The sequence below is a fragment of the Arvicanthis niloticus genome, chromosome 13, assembly GCF_011762505.2.
Source record: "Arvicanthis niloticus isolate mArvNil1 chromosome 13, mArvNil1.pat.X, whole genome shotgun sequence".
Classification (NCBI taxonomy): Eukaryota; Metazoa; Chordata; class Mammalia; order Rodentia; family Muridae; genus Arvicanthis; species Arvicanthis niloticus.
This window is the reverse complement of record NC_047670.1, coordinates 32,532,217-32,551,990: the sequence shown is the minus strand read 5'-3', so window position 1 is coordinate 32,551,990 and position 19,774 is coordinate 32,532,217. Positions and strand designations below refer to the sequence as shown.

The following is a 19,774-nucleotide window of genomic DNA, read 5'->3' as shown; positions in this document are numbered from 1 at the left end:
GATGAGAGGAAAGGGGTGGAAGAGAAGGGGTTGGAGAGAAGGGATGGAGCAGTGTGGGGAGGGGGCTGCTACCCAAAACTAAGGATGGCTGAAAAAGCTATCCAGAAACGCACTACTTTGTAAACCAAATACAAACTCTAATGTAAGTGAGTTTGAACGTAGGTACACTGCATGCATGGATGGTCATGCTCCCAGAAGGCAAGGTTACTAATAAAAATCCCAAGCCAGAGATAAGGCATCTCTCTATGAATCACTGGTTAGGGCAGCTCCATTAGGGGGAGCCAAAAGTACTATTTTCAAGATACGTTGTATGAATGTATGAAATTATCAGAGTAAATTAAAAAAAATTAATGGCTGCAAAGGTCATAGATCTTAGATGGAACCTATTACTACTGTTTTGCAAAAATACCTATGCTGTCAAAGTGTGCTCTCAACACTTACGTTTATACCCACAGATGAGTACTGCACCCAGCCTTCCTCGGAGATGCCGCTGTGTGCTGATGCAATGGTTAACAGACTCGTAACTGCTCAGAGTGCTGAGAAAAACCAACTGCTCAATGCTCAGCCCTAGACCACCCCTTTGCAGCATACCCAGGGAACGTCATGGAAAAGGAGGCAGAAGGACTGTCAGAGCTGAAGCCCAGGTAGAGGTGCTGGGAAATGGGTCTTCTGGACATGACATGGCCACTTGAAATTCACAAAGCTGTGGCCACCAGCACAAGAGCTGCATAAAGACTGGGTCTATCAGAGTCCCATCATGGATTCAGGAGAGGTTTCCCCTCCCTGAGGAGCTACTTGCATTTATGGTGCTTAGGGGTGGGGGTGTGTGTGTTTTCTTCAGTGGTGTAGCCATTGATAAGTTGCTGTTATCTGCTATAAATGCTTACGTAAGCAACACTAATTAAACTTAATGTCAACACGACACACAGGAAGCTAAGAGAGTTGCAGGGGTAGTGGGCGGGGAGTTTGATGAAGGGAAGGAGTTTAGAAGGAGTGGGAAGGGGATAAGAACCCAGTAAAGTGAGGTAAATACAAAACTCAACTGAAACAATATAATGATGTACACATAATTAACATGTTTACATTCAGAGTTCATCTCATCTACTTGTTTCTAAGAAATTAAAATATAATTAGTGACCAGGGACCCTTAATGTGACCTACAGAAAAAATACATACTAACAATGTATGGCCCAAGAAACTTTGATAAAAATACTGCACAACTAAAAAAGATACTTAAATGAACAAAACCAAGTTAATAGTCAACTAATTTTTCTTTAGTGAAATATACATTATATACTGGTTTGAGCACATACTTTGGGGTCTGTATCAATTTACGCCATTTTATTTCACATGCAGTCCACACTCATAACAAAGTAGCTGTAACAACAATACACAAAAGTGTAAATAAAAACTTACTCAATTCCGTGGTAATGGCATTCCGAGGCTTTTTCAAAAGGTAAGACCTGAAGTTTTCCAGGACTAAGCTCTGGTGTCAAAACAAAAGGCTTTTCCCTGAAATGAAAAGGGTTTCGTTTGTGTTTAAGGTTTACTACATGACAGAGAAAGTAAAAGTTTCTAAGGAGACAAATCTGACTTCTTTCCCTACATGAGGGGTTTTTGTTTCTGTTAACTTGAAATAAGCTAGAGTCATTGTAGAGGAGAAAACCTCAACTGAGAAAATATCTCTAGCAGACAGGGCATTGAGTGATGAGTTTGGGCCATCTCTGGGGGGTCCTTGAGGGTATAAGAAAATAGGCTGAGTAACCCATGGAGAGCAGGCCAGTGAGCGACACTCCTTTATGATCTCTGCCTCAGTTCCTGCCTCAGGTTCCTGCCCTGAGCTCCTTCATGATGGACTTTGCAGAAGTGTAAGTCTAGTTGCTTTCAGTCAATAATTTATCACGGCAATAGAACCCTAAGACATACAGCATACAAGTCAAGGGACCTGGCTGCGGTGGTGCAGGCCTGCAATTTCCCAGCACCTAGGAGGTGGAGGTGGGAGGAGCACCTCGGGTTCCAGGCCAGCCTGGGCTGTGTAGTGAGTTCAAGGCGGGACTGGGTTAGAGAATGAGATCCTGGTTAGGGGAAGGAGTTAACGTATCCTGAAAAGCCTAAAAAGGCAACAGCACAGGCTAAGTCTGTGCCCTTTCCCCATTTGTTTTCTCTGCCTCCATTTTAAAAACTACAATGGGATGGCATTCACTGAACAAAACTATGAGACTCAGTAAATAAAAAAAAAAAACAATTTGTAATGTAAATTCAGGAAGCAACATTAGTTTTAAAATATATCATTCTGACCCTTGGTGAAATGAGTTTATGTCCAGTTGTTCAGTTAAAACATTTTGTCAGAGGAATAAAGTTAACTTAAATCTTTGGTAACAAAAGAATGTATTTACTTCTTACTAAAACTCAGAGTATAGTCAGCTTGCCACTTACGTTAAGAGTGAGCAAATTCACAAGGATAAGAAGGTTTCCAGACTAAGTGCTGAATTGGGTTCTTCTGAAGAATGTTTCCATCAGCAAGCCATCAGAGCTAATCTTAGGTAGACCTTTCACACAGTATTATCATTTGAGTCCTTCCTCACCTAAACCTGTAGAGCTACTGTGAATTCAAGAAGGGAGAGGCTGCTGCAGTCAGATTAAGATGGGTTATCCTGACTGGGCCTCCCTTTCCTGATGAGTTACCACCTACTGGTCTAACGGTCAGTCACAGTCCTAAAACTCAGTGTCATGGAAACAGGCAAAGTCGGCCACAGAGTTGGTCTTTCCACAGTGAAGCGCAGAAGTAAACAGGCTTGGATGTGGAGCTGGAAACAAGATGCCCTATGGAAAGGCAGGTAAACCCAGAAAAGCAAATAGTGCATCTGCTCTCACACCCTGCCCCATTCCTGATGGGAGTAAGAAAAGCTGCCCTTCTGCCACCAAAGATTATGTACAGAACTTAACAAGCATTTGAAATTATTACTTAAAATGTTAGACACGTACCAATTAATTAATGAATCCTAAAACAAAACAAAAAACAACAACCAAAACCCTCATATGCTAATAACGCTATGTAGAGTGTACTACAAAAAGTGACATTAGTAAATTGCAATGACCTCATTATTTTGATGAGGGACCATTCAAATGAATAATCTGTAAAATAGGACTCTTAAGTATTCCACATTTTACCCTTCCCTTCATCATTTCTTATTTCAATCCTTCTTAGTGCATTATTTTTTATTTAATTCCACTCATGTCTCAGTTTTCTAAAAAGAAATGTAACAACATCTGCTAAATGTTCCTTATTCCCTTGGTGCACTCTAAGGTGCAAAGCTGTCCCTTTGTTTAATGTAACCCGGCAACTGGGCGGGGCCTTGCACTGGTGAGAGCAGCCAGGTGGGCTTGGCTTTCAACAGTCACTGTTAGGTCAGTAGTTCTCAACCTCCCCAATGCTGCAACCTTCTGGTACAGTCCTTCATTGTCACGGTGATCCCAACAATACAATTACTTCTATTTGTACTTCATAACTGAAACTTTGCTGTTATATATCATAATGTTAAATATCTGTTTTCCGACGGTCATAGTTGATCCTGTGAAAGGGTCTTCAGAACCCAAAGGGGTCCCAAGTCACAGGTGGAGAACCACTGTGCTAAGTGAAGATGCAGTAATAATGTTCTTCTTTCCTAATGTCAAAGGGCCATCAGAGTTTGTTCTAAGAGCTGGGTGAAGAGGCATGTGCCTGTAACCTCCACATGTGGGAGGCAGAGACAGAAAGACTGCAAGCTCAAGGTTAACTTGGACCATATAGTGAGTTTGAGGTCAACCTAAGTTATACAGTAAGACAATATCACAGCAAAAAGAAAAAGAAATCTTTTCTAAGTACATCGCATGTAACAACTTCCCTCCACTGAACTTGGAAGGTACTGCAGTAAAACAACACAGGGAAGATGAGTGAGCAGCGCCGTTCTAGCGAATTATCTGCAGCTGGGCTGTCTGAAAGGCGGTTCATACCACCAAATGGGAGGAGAGACCATTACCACATTCCTTGGTCAACTTATGTAAGCTTTATTTTCTGTCAGACAGTGCTCTCTCCCTAAAGCAAGGCTTGAGAAAATAGCATTGAACACAGAAGACAGTGGGGTTTATATACCCCCAAAAAACTGCAAGATTAGGGGTTTTTCAAGGGTTTTGGTTACAGAGGAACTTGGCAGAACATTTCAAAGTTATTTGGCAAAACATCTTATCAGAGTGGAGGTCAGGGTATAGGGTGTGGAACATGTCAAATTCTAGAAAACGGGTCAAGATCTGCTCAAATCCAAGTATTAACAGAAAACAGGAATGAACTTATTTTGACCTTGTAATAAGATGGCTTCTAATCTTAAGATGGAGTCAGGCTAGCCCATCAAGAACCACAGTATAACTAGAGGTGAGCATCTGTGCAAGGCTTTGCTTCCCCAGTTCCCACTAAAAGGGGGTTTCAACCTCTTAAAACCACGAGGAAGTGAGAGACCCCAAAGTTCCATCAGTTTTATTTCATTAGGAGCATTATGTCACTATGATGATGCAATACCCCAGCTGTCAGAGATGCTCCACACCCTTTCTCCCCAGTAACGTGCACAAAAGGCAACGATGCTCTGACTAATTCTGAGATAACTCAAACCCTTTCCAAAGCTTACCTTTAAGATAAATACTTATCATCACACAATTCAAAATTAGTGAATTGCAGTGATCAAAGTGAGATTCAACCTTTTGGTCCTTTAGAAGGTTTTTAAAATAATGGATTAAAAATAAAAAAGAATTTTGGGAAGTAAGTAAATTACATAATCTTCACAAGAAATTGATGCTACAACTTTACTTATACTGTAGGCAACGGCAGGAACAGCCAGCATCTGTTAACTAGCAATTTTAGTAGGTGCTGTCTCAGAAGTAAATGTAGGATAAAGTATTTATGCAGATGTTGAGTTTGTACTTGGTAAGGTCATAGTTTCAAAGAATCTTGACTATTTTCTCACCTCCCTCAGCTGGAAGGCCATGGTCTTTTCCATCAGTACTCATGACTGACAACCTACATGCTAAATAGTGGCAAAAGCAAAGAGAGACCCTAATGCAGAAGAGGAAAAGTTAAAAAATCCGTATTTTCAAATCAAAATCTAACTTCTTAAAATGAACTTTCCAGGCCTGCAGGCTGTTCACCAGGTAAAGGCTTTGGCAAAGCAACTCTATCTGACTTGAGTTTAACATCTGAGCCTCGTGGAAAGATGGCAGGAGGGAATGAACTCCACAAAGCTGCCTTCTGCCCTGTGCACATACACTGTGGCACACCTGAGCCACACACATATAACACCCCAAAGAAGAATAAGTGAAACACAGGGAAGAACAAATTCCACTGTACACAAAGTGATTCCACTGTACACAAAGCAGATGCCTGTGCCCTGACTTCTGTGGGAGATGGACTGAGTGGCCCCATCATCTTTCTTTTCTTCACATTCAGGGCCACAAAACAGAGGGCATTTGGTGAGTGCAAGCGTGAGGCGACTGAGGCTGGTGATAAAGAGTGGAGACGGACCTGGGCTTTCTGCCTCAGCCCAGAGCTAACTCTGTTAACTAGTGAACTCTAGAGGGAAAAATACAATGCTACTTTTAAATGACTTTTAGAAATTAACTGCAAACTATAAGTTTCTAACTCACCCCCTTTGAATCTGTAATGGCTGAAGATCTCCGACTGGTAATCCATCTGAGGTGAAATACTTAAGCAATTCCTTAGCATCCAGTAATGTGATTGAGTCCCGGGGACCCTCTTTATGGCCCAGCAACTGTTCGGACGAATGAGGTAATGAGCCGGTTCTGGGAAAATAATTTGTATAGTTTTATTAAAGGCGCATTCAAACCCACCACAGCCAGGAAATGATGATGAAAACAAAATCCATTACAAATACAAAAGGGAAGGCACAGATGACACATCTACAGAAGACAGTAACTACAGACTGCAGATGTGACCTGGATTGTAAATAATCTGTAGGTTATGCTACAACCTGCAGCTTGTTTTAATCATTTTACTACACAAATTATCACAATTATGTTATTTATTCAATATAACATGGTAACAATTCAGAAATGCAAAGTTATCAGTTCTATAAAGGGTAAATTTAAACTGGAAGCCCACAATATAAATTTTGGAAGCAAAGGACTAAATGTTCCAATTTTCTCTAAATTTAAAAGATTATTTAAAGCACAGCCGTGAAATGAAACGGTAATGGAAATTCTCTCCAAGGTCTCCTCCAGCCATGCTTACAACATCATGAATACACACTGAGTTATTATTACGTATGAAATGCATGCAGGACTTTGCATTTCCAAATGATATTACCTAAAATATATTCTTAATCTTCATGAATTTCCTTGAAAAAATGTGGAATAGGTCTTATATCAAAACCTAGTGAGGACTTTATAAAATGCAATTGGCACATCATGCCTAAAACAAGCATTCCTCCCACTTTCCAACTAAAGTCTCACCACACATCAGTTACATTACAGACGAGGACAGCAGAGCTGTTTACAATAGCTCAAAACTAGATGGACTCTAGCTAGGAGCGACCTCTGCCTTTATCACTCCATAAACCAAAAAATCTACAGCAAGGTACGGAAGGAAGGAAGGAAGAAAGGAAGGAAGGAAGGGAGGGAGGGAGGGAGGGAAGAAGGAAGGAAGGGAGGAAGGAAGGAAGGAAGGAAGGAAGGAAGGAAGGAAGGAAGGAAACTACTTTCATCTTAGGAAATAGTAAGCATTTCATTAGATCCTGAACCACTCACTGCTTTATCACCATAGGATAAAAAAATCCGTTCAATATGTCAACATGAATTTAATGACTTCAAATTAATTTAAAAATTTAACTTTTTTACATTTATTTACTTAAGTGTGTGCATGTATGTGCACATGTGTGTGAGTGCATGTGTGTGTATGCATATGTGCACATGTGTGCGAGTGCATGTGAGTGTGTTTATAAATCCAAAGATGACTTGCAGAAATCAGTTCTTTCCTTCCACCATGGGGCCATGGGGATTGAATTCAGGTCCTCAGACTTAGCAACAAATACCTTTCTTTTCTTGAGCCACCATGCCAGCCCCAACTCAATTATATTTTAGTCATTACTCAGATGCAACATTTTTATGAATAATTCCATGGTTAAAACCCTGGCATTGGATTTCAGAGCCAGGTTTCTACACACTAAGGGTCAGCACATATTGGCAGGGCCATTCCTCCTTTCTAGCCCCATTATTGTTAAATGGAAGAGAAATCGAATAGAAAGAGTAAAGCAAGAAAACACACCAACATTTTCTCTGAATTTCATACTCCGGGTGGGCAAGAACTGTATGGTGATTTTAATTTAATTTCTATGTAGCTTCTTTAATGATATCTTACAATGTTCCTTAATCAGTACTAATCACAATCATGTTACAGGCTAGATGCAATGGGCAAAGTGTAATTTGCATTTATATAGACTCCAAACACAAAGATATCAAAGCAGTTTTTAAAAGCCTAATTTGTGATAATCTGCACCACCAAGATATGTCTTAGGCAAAAACCTAAGCCTGACAACTAAGCTTTAAACGTTCGCATACATCCTGTCATGATGCTCTCACAACTGGATGGTAAAACTAGGATCTCTGACTCTGCTCTCATGTAGTGGCAAACGTCATGACACAGGTGGATGAGTGAGTCTAAAACTGAATTCTTATGCCTTCTGACTTCACAACAAATGATTCTCTAGTTAAATCTGCTTTAACACTAACAAAATTCTGAAAACACACAATATAATGTTTGCTCTCACACAGAAACTTGGATGGTTTTCCTATCAAAGCACCTTCAGTCCTTAATGACCATTTGATTTATAGATGTCACTGTAACACAGCAAATGGCTCACTCTGACTTGTGAACCTACAACCACAGCTCGTTTACTGCACGTCTGACTCCGGCAGAAGCAAGGAAGTGCGGGTGGGCAGAGATCAATCCAGCAATAAAGGAGATAGAGAAAATGCATTCACAGAAGTCATAACATGGCCCTTAGTGTTTAGAGAAGGAATGTAACACCAAGCTGTAGTGTTGAAAAGGACGCAGGCAAGAAAGGTGATGCTTAGCCCAGATGCTGAGTATCTAACATGCTTCTGGTTCAAAAGACATTATACATACACATTAAACTCCCCATTCAAAAGGAAATCAGTGTCAGCTAGGGAGAAACTTCAGAAAGAGACTGTTTCCCTTTCCAGAAAGCCACAAGGAGACTACATTTGGGGTCAGAGTGACAACGAGCACAAATCAGGAGCGATAAAGGACACCAATGCAAACACTACCTGCTCATACCCTCCACGTTCCCACTCCTGCTATCCACATGTGCTGAAGACACTGGAGCTGTGGAATTGTTTACATGTGTGGGCACTTGTCTTCTTTTGATTGTCACTCCATTAAAAGGAGCTCACAAATACGACAGGCACTGGTGCTTTTCCTCATGTGCCCCCAGTGCTGACAACAGGTATTTAATCAATACTTATGGACAACTATGAAAAAGAGGTTACACAAGTCATAAAATGACATCGACAGAAGAGCTACACACTGAGAAAGAAATGTAAGAGAGCTTCTACTCCACTATCCAGCAACCAGAGTGCCTACTGTGTACCAAAGTCAAAGGGAATTCTGTCTCTTAGACTACCTACTTAAAATATGGGTAAAATCAGAACAATTTCAAGTGGCTTCCCTGAGAAGAGGAATTCCACCCCATTTTACACTCCTGTACATATTCACATGTGTGTGTGCTCATTTAAATTTTCTGTTAACTTCACAAGCTAGGGCCACCACGTGGGAAGAGGTGACCTCACCTGAAAAAACCTCCTCTGTCAGATTGGCCTGCAGGTAAACCTGTGGGGCATTTTCATGATGTGAGAAGACCCTACCCACTCTGGGGAGGTGGTCTTGAATTAAAGAAAGCAAGCAAGCTAAGCAAGTGCAGGGAAACAAGGCCTGGGGAGGAGCACTCCTGCACGGCCTCCGTTTTAGCTCTTGACTCCAGGTTCCTGGCTTGCTTAAATAACTGCCTTGACTTCCCTCAGGGCTGGATTATGTTTGGGATATGCAAGCCCAATAAACACCTTCCTCCCCAAGCTGGTTTTGGTCACTGTTTTACCACAGCAATAAAAAAGTAAACTGAGTGTGTATGCTCATGGAAGATGCTATATAAAGACAGAATACAGTATTCACTGGTTATGCACACTTGCAAAGTAATGGGATAATAGAAAAGAAAGATGATCTTCCCCTTTTAATGGACATGCTACTCTACTGATTAGCTACTTAATCAAGCAAGCATATATTTTTCTTTTATAACAGAATTATAAGCTACTGATATATTAAATAATTAAAATAGCAAGAGAACTCATTTGAAAATACTGAACATGTATTTCTACAAACTTAAATAGTACCTCATTTTTTGTTTAGCTTTTTCAGAAGTTTCTAAATTCTGAAGAACGTGTCTTTCTGGCCATTCCAGAGGATTGGTTTCCATTAGACTTGAAGAATAAGGTTCAACTGTACTGGCATCTAAAGAGAGCAAAGGAAACATCAGCACTAATGAATAGAAACATAATGAATGCTCTATGTAAAACCACATCTCGGAGTATGATGATACAGACCTGTAACCAATGAGTTCAAGGCCTACCTGGACTAAGCAGTGAAACTATCTCAGAATAAACAGACAACTAATTAGTGATAGGTGTATACACAAAGTGTGTGTGTGTGTGTGTGTGTGTGTGTGTGTGTGTGTGTGTAGACAGAACTCAACTGAGGCACTTGTTAAAAACCTGTCAAATGACTGAACAGTATAAAATGTTATTGAAAAGCTTGTTGGAGATTAAAAAAATACCTTGAAATAAAGTTTATGAGCACTTACTGATAAAATGCAATGAACCAAAACTACCAGTTAGCTATTCTTAGAGAAAGAGTTCATGTGAAAAGGAAACCACTCTACAGTGAACACTGTAACAAATGCTATGTGACTTTCATACTAGAAACAGTCAGTCTAGGCAGAATGAAAAGTTGATTACCTCATACTCAAAGGTATAAATGGCCAATATATGCTTATAATGTTCTCAAGGTTATTCTGAAATAATTTCCACTTATCTGTTAATTGGGAGATGCCCTCAAATCATTAAATCTCAGTATCATTTGACTCCAACAAAAGTGCAGGTGGGCTCCATCTTGCTGGTTGCTAAGCTACAGTGAGTTACACCGTGTCTGCTCCTAACCACGGAACTCAACAAACCTGAAAGGACAGCCTCCATTCTCATCAGAACATATTAGCTCAAACACTGCAAAATTAATACCTGTACTATGGTTTTGAATTTTAAGCTTACCTTGATTTAAGAATTGCTTTAAGCTATTATAAAGCGCTCTAATAAATGCCTCAAAATTGCTTGGTGCTTATGTCACTGCTAACAGAATACCTGTTTTATTTGTAAAGTATAAAAATGGAAGCAAGTATCTCTTATTGTCTTTCTACTTATTATTTAACCTTCATTATTTCAAAGTATCTTCTAATACCTATATTTGGATGTCCTCAAAAAACATCATCAGAACACACCATTTCCCATTTCTGATTAACAGTGGTGAAATCCATTTTATAAGGTAATGAGCTTTATAGCACAGCAATGTGCTTCTTAATGGAGACATGGCTTTGTAATAAAAACATACAGAAAATAACCAATACCAGTTCTGCACCATTGCACAGTCAGTTAAGAGGATTCAAGTTATCATTAAAAAATAAACAATGTATTCCTGCATATTACAATACAATAATTATTAACTGAGTATGTAACTTATATAAATATAAATGACATACTCTAATATTTAAGAACACTGAACAACCAGGTATAGTTGTAGTTATTACCAATATAGGATGAATTGTACTGCTTTTATTTTTGTGAAAGCCCTAGCAAGTCTAACAAGTGACAGTTCTCCATTTGGCCATGGTGGAGTCAGCTTATTGACTCATTGCTGAAGTTGGGGAGGACTTTCCAGTGGGGTATGATGCCTGACATCTGACACGGGAAGTGTCTCGGCACTTCTCAGCAGATAACAAGGCCATGTAAAGGAGTTTTGTAGGTAGAATGAAATCCCTTTTGTTATTTCAAACATTCAATGTTATGTTTATAATTGTTCTGTGAAATAGTTTATACTAGTGATAATTTCGGTTTTTCATTGTGGTAATTCTTACTTTGGATGTAAGAACTAATAGCTTATCCTCATTAGCCACACATAGTGCTATTACAACCTTTTTGTTTGCTGGAATTTGTGATATGAAGGTCACTTTTCCCTGGTTTCTTAATTGTATTGGTTCTATTTCTATTTTCTTAAATCTTTTAAATTAGGTATTACAAAAGTAATATGTGCCTTGTACCCTCAAAACAGCATGGTGTGAAGAGAAGACAAATATCAGTAACAATCAGATCATTTAAATCTATGCCATGTAAAATGATGGAATGGTTTAAACTGGCCAAGTCCTGGGAAAGCCTTAGGGAAGACAACAACCTGAACATCCACAGAGTAGATAAGTAAGTAAAAGCTGAAAGAAAAGAATTCTAGGCTGAAGACCAGACATAGGGAAAGCCGTGGGGAGCAGGGGGTAGGAGTGTGTGTGTGTGTGTGGGGGAATAGGACATGTCCAAGGATCAAGCTCACTGATGTACTAAGGAAACAGAAACGTGCAACTTGAGAACCAGATGGAGCACACGGCCAGGGTCTGCTCAGGTCTGTGTAAGCCAGAGAGGATGACACGGTCTGTGCAGATGAGAGCACTCAGCATGGTCTCAGCTAAAGAATGACATAAGGCCTAGGAGATGCTGCAAACACATCTGCAGCCCAGTGCTAACAGCATCCTAGGCTTGCTTGCTCAGGTCACATCAAAGATGCCTCTCTTATCTCTCAGCTCCCACACAAATCCTCTGACAAGCCAAACCTCTCTCCTGACCTCATACTCACTCTATGGCTAGTCTATACTAGCTGCTTCTTCCTTGTAAAATCCCATCTTCTCCTCTCCTTCCATATTGTAAATATCACTGGAAACCCTCTAAGTCCCTGGGCTTCGAGCAAGGCTCTGTAATTGTTCTACTTCAAGTCATGTCTTCTAAATATATGCCATTTTACATAGCCAAAAATATGTAGCACTTACTTCACAACATTTAATTTAACAAATAATTAATCTTCATAGTAATCTATCCCACTGCAATAGTTTAAATAAGAACAACTCCCCAAAGGCTCGTAAGTCTAAATATTTGGTCCTCAGTGGAACTATTTGGGAAAGAACAGGAGATACAGCCTTGTTGGAGGAAGTGTGTACTTACTGGAGGTAAGCTTTGACATTTCAAAATACTTGCCCCACTGCAGTGTGACTTTCTCTGTCTCCTACTTGTGGATCAAGGTGTGAGCTCTCAGCTGTTCCTGCGGCCGTGCCTTTGCTGTCCCCGTATGGACTCTAACCCTCTGAATCCATCAGCTCAACTACTTTATTTTGTAAGTTGCCTTGCTCATGGTATTTTGTCACACAAATAAAAAACGCAATTAATATAGTCACTCTTAATTTAAAGGTAAGGGCAGAGAAGGTGGAGAGGTCAGAAGCTGTGCCCACACTCACACAGCAGGTGAACACAGAGCTTTAGCCTTGGCACTTTTGTTCAGAGCACAGGCTGTAGTGAGGAAGCCTGGTCTCCTGCTCACTGCACATAACCTCATTCACAGGTGACACAATGTCTCCAATGCTCTTTGTATTACTCTGAATTGCTATTTGATGTCGGTGCTGCCATTGAAAGACGGGAATAGCACAAATGGCAGGTGACACGTTTGTGGTGCATATCATTTTCTAAGTGTTTTACATGCATTAACTAGATACCAGAAAGCTTCCCTTTATTCAAATTCATCATAACATTAAACTCCAGAAAAGAGGAAAGGCTCAGTTAATAAAGAAATGACTCCAAATTCCCCATGTGAAGTATGCTGACCTCCTGACCCCAAGGTGTGGCAGCTGTGAAGTGTCTTAGCACGTGCCTGTATCCAGCTCACCGTACACATGCTACTTTCTACACGTTTCAAACCTATCCCTTCTAGCAGCTTAGTAAGACGACCACAGACCACTTCCTCCTCTGCTTAAAAACAGTTAACTAAAGATGTTCGATGAAAGGTGTTAGCAAGATGTCTGCCATATTTAAATAAGTCGAGTTCAGATACGCACACATGTAAATAAATATGGCATTCTTTAAATGTATAAAATATACTTTAGCCTGCCTAATATAGCTCATAAAATTTTAATTAATAGAGTCAATAGAATTTAAATTAATAGAACTGCTACACACATTACCACCACCACCAAAAATTTTAAAGTAATAAGGCCCTTACCATTTACCATGCCAGCAGCTTTCATGGTATCTGTTTCTGTTAAAACGACTTTAGGGGTGAGAACATCAAAGTGATCTAGGAAGCGTTCCCTCGTGAGTGCCAATAGACTTTTTAGTTCATCAGCAGAAACAGCTTCAGGCTGGTTTGCAGCCTTTCTTCTTTCTGCAGGACAAATAGACACAGTTAACCATGTGACATTTTCAGAATACTTGCAGTAGTAGCTCCTGTGTTTATTTTTGTTAAATATAATTTTAAAAGAAAAATGTCTACATTCCTATGAAGCCACATTTTCATTTTGAACTTATGCATAGTTAGCAGAAAAATTTTGAGTTATGAGAAATGAGGGAAAAGAGAGTAATTGGTTAACCCTAGGAGCTGATTGATGGACAGTAGAGCCAGCTTACAAGTCTTCAGAAACACAGAAGGAAGCTCTGCTCTCTGCCCACCATTGCCTTGCTGGCACATCCATACCTTCACTGGCATCAGAACCCATTTCTTCAGGATTTCAGCACATACTGAAACCTCATGAACTGAGCAACTACTGGATTCTTGGACTTTCCATTTACAGCCCGCCAATGTTGAATTAGCTGGACCACAGTCTGTAAGTCATTCTAATAAATCCTCTTTCTCCATATTTAGAGTCATCTTGTAAGATGTTACTCTAGAGAACCCTAACTAATACAGTATATAAAATTAATATCCATAAATCTTTTTATTAAATACAATAATATGTATCTCTGTTTCCTTCTTTCTCTAATCCTAAAAGCAGGGCAAAAAATTAAAACAAACTATGGAAGACAGAAATAAGTGGTAAACTGAGTCAGCAGAACAGAGGAGCAATCACTTTAGGTGCCTGCAGAGAATACTGCCAGGGAGTATGGGCAATGTAGTGAGGTTCCAGCCTCAAACCAGACTGGGGTTAATAACGGATTAATCAGAGCTCCAGCTCTCCTCACTGCTCCATCAACCAGCCTCAGAGACAGGCATCGCTGCTTCCATTTTGGTTTTGTTCTAATAGTTCCAAACTGTGAGCTGTCAAGTATGTAGAACGGTCATGTTAAAGATGGGGTTAAATATAAGTTAAATAAAAGTCCTATAGTTCTGAACGTCAGATCTCAAGTCCTGCTACCAAAGTACCAGTGGCTGTGATGCCCCACTGCAAGGATTAGTCAGAGACAGATGTAATCAACTTTGTGACATTGTGATAAAGATTGTCACCTATGAAATTTATGAGTCTACCTGGGCCATATTCACAGTTCTCCTTGGCTGCAAGGACCCAGTGGGCCACAAGAGGCTCCAAGAACAAAACATAAAGCTGAATACCCACAGAGAGAAGAGCCCTGGATGCTGATGCTAGTGTGAGCAGGGGCTGGTTCAAATCAGAGTGGTGAATCCTCCCCTCCCACTCCCCAGTGACATTTGCCAAGTGTTATATTAGTGGCTGGAGATAAAAGCTGCAGTTGAAAACTGGATGGACGAAAAGAACCAGAAGCCTTGGAAAGGAGCTGAGGGATGAGGCTCTGTGTGCATTTCCTCGGCTACGATTACCCATGCAAGAACTTCAACACAGGAGGACCTCCAGCCCCGTCTTGCTCCAGTCACTCAGTGAGCTGGATGTGACCAGGCAGACTTTGACTAAACCTTCCTCTTTTACATTCAACAGAGCTAGCCAGTCTCCAGGATATCCTGTCTACAGTGTGGCCAGGGACCTTCCCTTGTATGGTTGGTCTGTAGTTACCCAGTTCCAGCAGTTATGGCTAAGTCCAAGACTTGGTATATGTACGAGAAAGCCAGCTGGGTCATAATCTAAACCATCACACCATTTTCACCTATAATTTAGCCTTACATTTCTTCAGTTTGTTCCTAACTTGACTTTGACTGTGGAAAAAGAGGTATTGTTGGGTTCTTTCAAGCTAAAAATCAAAACAAAACAAAATCAAGCCAGGCCAACAAAGAGAGGCGAAACCAAAGAAAAAGGGTTCAAAAGAAACCAAAACATTATAGAGAACAAGAAAAAAATGTGATAGAATTAATATTTTTCTAAAATAAAGATATCAGGATAAGCACAGGCTGCTTTGATGAAGAAACAATTATGGAACAAAGAAGGACTTCTCATCAGGAGCGACAGTGTCAGCCTGCAACCCTAGTGCACGGAGTGGTGCTGACAATGAAAGATTTGAGAGAGTTCATCCTCATCTACACACCTACTTCAAGACAAGGCCACATAAAACCTTGAGTTAGACAAGAAGTCAAATGTTTAAAACTCTGTAAAATAAAATGGAAGATGTGCTGTAAAACTAGAAAAGACAATATGGAAAAAAAAAAGAAAGAAAGAAAGAAAGAAAGAAAGAAAGAAAGAAAGAAAGAAAGAAAGAAAGAAAGAAAGAAGTATTCTGTCCTGGGACATCAATACATAACTCTATACGAGGTCTAGGAAAAAGAGAACTGGGGGAAAAGTTAATAAATATCTAAGGAAAGTTAATGATGTTCTAAGAAAATGGCCTATCATGTATACAGCTCTGTAAATCAGGTATGGGGTTGGGGGTGAGGGAGACATACTATGATTCACAGTAAACCTTCTAGAGACAATACCTTCAGGAGTGGGTCAAACCAATAAAACAAGATCACTGCAGCAGACAGGAGTGGGGTTAGATTTCTAAGAGCAGAGCAAGCCAACAGCATTGTATCATAATATAGTCCACAGCTCAGGAGAAAACTTATCTATGCTGTTACAATGTTAACCAGCCCATGCATGCCTTCATTGTTCAGGGTCACTGGGAAGGGAAGAGAACAGAAGATGACTTACAGACATTAGTTCTTTATCTACCAGTTAGGTGGTAAAAGAATGTGGAAACTGGATACATACAATCTCACAGTATCTAAAAACTAGAAGCAAGGACTGAACTGCCTGGAGGATTGACCACAGGCCCTGCGGACAGAGGGAGAAGGATGAGGGGTCAGGAAGGCAACGCTGGTTTTCACTTTAAGTTTTTCAGTATCATCTGAATTTTCACACTGTATCTATGTATTACTTTGATAGAAAACATTTTAAAACATTTCTAGACCAATCACATTTTCTTCTACAATAACTCTGCTATCCTATAAACTGACAGAAATTTAACAGACAATTATTGAGAACTTACTGTCTGTGAGGCACTCTCCTGGGCCCAAGGTATTTTCCTGGGCCCCAGGCTCAGAGGATTCAAGCAGATTACATTACAGAAGGTGCAGCTTGTACATTAACAGGGCAAGGCCTTTGGTGAGAAGGCAGCGACCACCTTCCCCTTTAGAACACCGGCTTTATGACTTGGGCCCGGAACACCCTACCTCACTGAAGTGAGTATTCTCAGGGTTGGCAGATTTAGACCAAGGTAAGAAGCAGAAGCTTTCTGTGGCCAAAAATAGCAACAGTAAAATCAGAGTTGTATTTCCTCTCTATATGGTCAGCTGGTAGCACTTCTAAAGCAAATGTTTTCCATTGCTTGCTTTTCATAGAAGATACACAAGGAGCAATGTGCTTCAGGAGTCAGTCCCTCGTTTTATTAACTAAACGTCTGGAAAGCAGGATGAGAGAGCACATTGACCTGAATAGCTGAGATGAGGGAGACGACGTAGGTGAGGCTTAATAAATGAAAAACTACTCATCTAACATATGTTTAAAAAAAAAAAAAACCCATATAAATAAGCTTGCATATACGTGAGGAAACATAAAACTCTGAAATGGATCGCCAAAGGAATGCTCTATTCTTCACTAAATAGCTAACATAATGAAAACTAACAAGAAATAAATATCTAAAAGCCATCAATTGAATATGAATCAGGATTTTAATGGAGTGAACCAATTTTTGAAAGATATGAAGACCCTGGTATATTCCATGCAACACTGAAGACAGCGCTGCTCCTGTTACACATTTTACTTCATACTGAACTCTTCAATTTCAAATTCTAAATTTTCTTAACAGCATTCAAAAACATTTTCTTGAAAAAAATTACTGAGGTGTGGTATTGTTAGCTCTTCCCAAGTGTAAATTATAAATTACAAAAATTAGTAATATCAAATTCAGTTCTGTTTTATATATCATTAATACAATGGATCAGATACTTTTTAAAATTAAACTGGAAGTAAACTCACTTCTAAAGTTAAACTCTAACAAGCTGTATTTGATATTCGTGGTATTTTAAAAGATAATGTGTCTCACGAGCATCATTAGTTAGCACAATTTACCAGAAGGTCTCCAGTTCCCTATCATTGGAAGCAGTCAGGGAAATACCATAAGAACGGGACTGTTTATCCTCCATTTTACTGGTATTTAAAGAATATCTTTTTGAAGGCTTGTTTTATGCAAAAAGACTTTTTAGCAATGTCAAAGGCTGACATTTAAAAGATATTTTTGACTACATTATTTAGTTTTCACAACATACACATGTGCTTAAAAACATTTCTCTTCACACCTCATACATGGAAATCACTGAAGAGCACACTCAGACAGTCCTCACACATGGGAAAACACTGACGGGCACAGACACTCCTCACACATGGGAAAACACTGATGGGCACACTCAGACAGTCCTCACACATGGGAATCACTGTTGAGCACACTCAGACACACCTCACACATTGGAAATCACCAACAACCATACTCAGACGTGCAACACTGGGATCTTGTTGCCATCCCTTTATTCTGCCTCTTAAAATGGACAAATGCACTTTTGCTACCAAAACTTTCATCCAGAACTAACTGTCTGGGAAGGGATGAGATTTGTTCAGCAAGAAAGTCACCATAAATAGGTTCACTGGATCATTCACCTAAGGCAAGATTTAATGCTTCAGCTTGCCAGTTACATGTTTATATGGTTAAGTGCACGTGTGGGTATACATGTATACATGTGAGGTGAAGGTATATTCCTTCATTGTTCTCCACATTCTTCTTTTTAACAATTAATCATTTTCTGTGCTGGGAGATGGGGTGCATGTATAGGCCAGAGGACAATATGTAGGTATGACTTCATTCCTTCTAATGTGGTGTCCCAAGGATAGAACAAAAATCATCAAGCAGCAAGTGTCTCCACACCACTAGGCCATTTTGCCTGCCTAGTCTCCATGTTTTTCTTGAGGCAGGGTCTCTTACCGAATCCGCAGCTCACCAATTGGCTAGGCTGGTTGGCCAGAGAGCTCCAAGGCTAACTCCTCTCAAGTGGTACAGGTACACACCACCACACTCAACTTCTACACAGATTCTGAGGATCTGAAATAAGGCCCCCATGCTTGGATAGCAGGCACTTTATGAACTGAGCTATGTATGTCCCCAAATATGCATTACCATTTAATTTTTTTTCCTTTTTATTTGTATACCTGAGTGTGAGTGTGCATTTGTGTATGTGTGCATGAGTGTGCCTGTGTGCATGTGCATGCATGTACATACCACAGTGCTCAGGTGGAGGTCAGAATCATTTCTGTCCTGACACCAGGTGAGCTCTGGAGATAGACTCAGACCATCAGGTCTGGTGCCAGCACCTTTGCCCACTGAACTCTCTCACTCCCATGTCCCACCCTTTACTGAAACTGATGTTTCTTTTTAACAATACTTTCCTTGAACAAACACTACAAATTGATATACAATTACCTTGGTGAGACTAAGAAAACTTTGTGGTGATTACATGAATAATTGACTAGCGATTATTTTTTCTAAATATTCCAAATTAATTCTAAAAGTATTTTCTACTGAATACATAGGCTATTGACTCCAATTTAAGGACTTTCCTAGAAATTATGCATCAGTGAGTTAAAGTATACTAGTATTAGGAAACAATGCATGCTTAATATTTATAAAAATTCAGACTAAAAACCAATTTAATGTTAGTGATGAAAGAAAACTACCTAATCTCTTTTTTAAAAGTGTTGCATTTCCCAGCTAAGGAAAACTCACGATGATAATTCAGTGTGTGAACTGTGCTTAGTTTTCATTCGTTATTAGTGACAGTTAAGCTAAGGAATCAATGTGCAAGTTAACAGACTAATCTCACTTTCTTCTATTTTCAGTTCCTGCTTTCCTGCTACCAAAACTACATAAGAATTATACACAGTAAGTAGAATAACAAATTTCTGTCTTTTATAAGATATGGTTAAGAGGTATACATTTTTTAAATATGAAATTTTCTTGGCCATATAGGTTTTTAAAATATGTACAATGATGTACTGACAATCAAGATATTCTGACTCCAGTAAAAATAGCACCGCAGACCTAATCTTCGCTCGATATTTACATAGAGCGCTACGCATCACACCCAGAAGACAACATGCATAGGGACAAGTATGTAAACACAGGCAGCTCTCACTACACAGACCAACATTCTTACAGTAAA

At 39.7% G+C, this 19,774-nt stretch overlaps 1 protein-coding gene and 1 long non-coding RNA gene across 2 annotated transcripts in view; one reads left to right on the top strand and one right to left on the bottom strand.

The window, feature by feature from the left end:
- Mtbp (MDM2 binding protein) overlaps positions 1–19,774 on the bottom strand; it is a 65,561-nt gene that overhangs the window by 13,211 nt on the left and 32,576 nt on the right. Inside the window, exons 14-17 of the mRNA XM_034517240.2 lie at positions 13,412–13,573; positions 9,448–9,565; positions 5,671–5,826; positions 1,417–1,512 (exon numbers count right to left, since the gene is read on the bottom strand). Coding sequence (XP_034373131.1) covers positions 1,417–1,512; positions 5,671–5,826; positions 9,448–9,565; positions 13,412–13,573 — 532 coding nt within the window. The remainder of the gene's footprint in view (positions 1–1,416; positions 1,513–5,670; positions 5,827–9,447; positions 9,566–13,411; positions 13,574–19,774) is intronic.
- LOC143434078 (uncharacterized) lies at positions 16,775–19,722 on the top strand. The gene is made up of 3 exons (XR_013103271.1): positions 16,775–17,026; positions 19,452–19,494; positions 19,582–19,722. It is a non-coding gene; the product is annotated as an uncharacterized LOC143434078 (long non-coding RNA).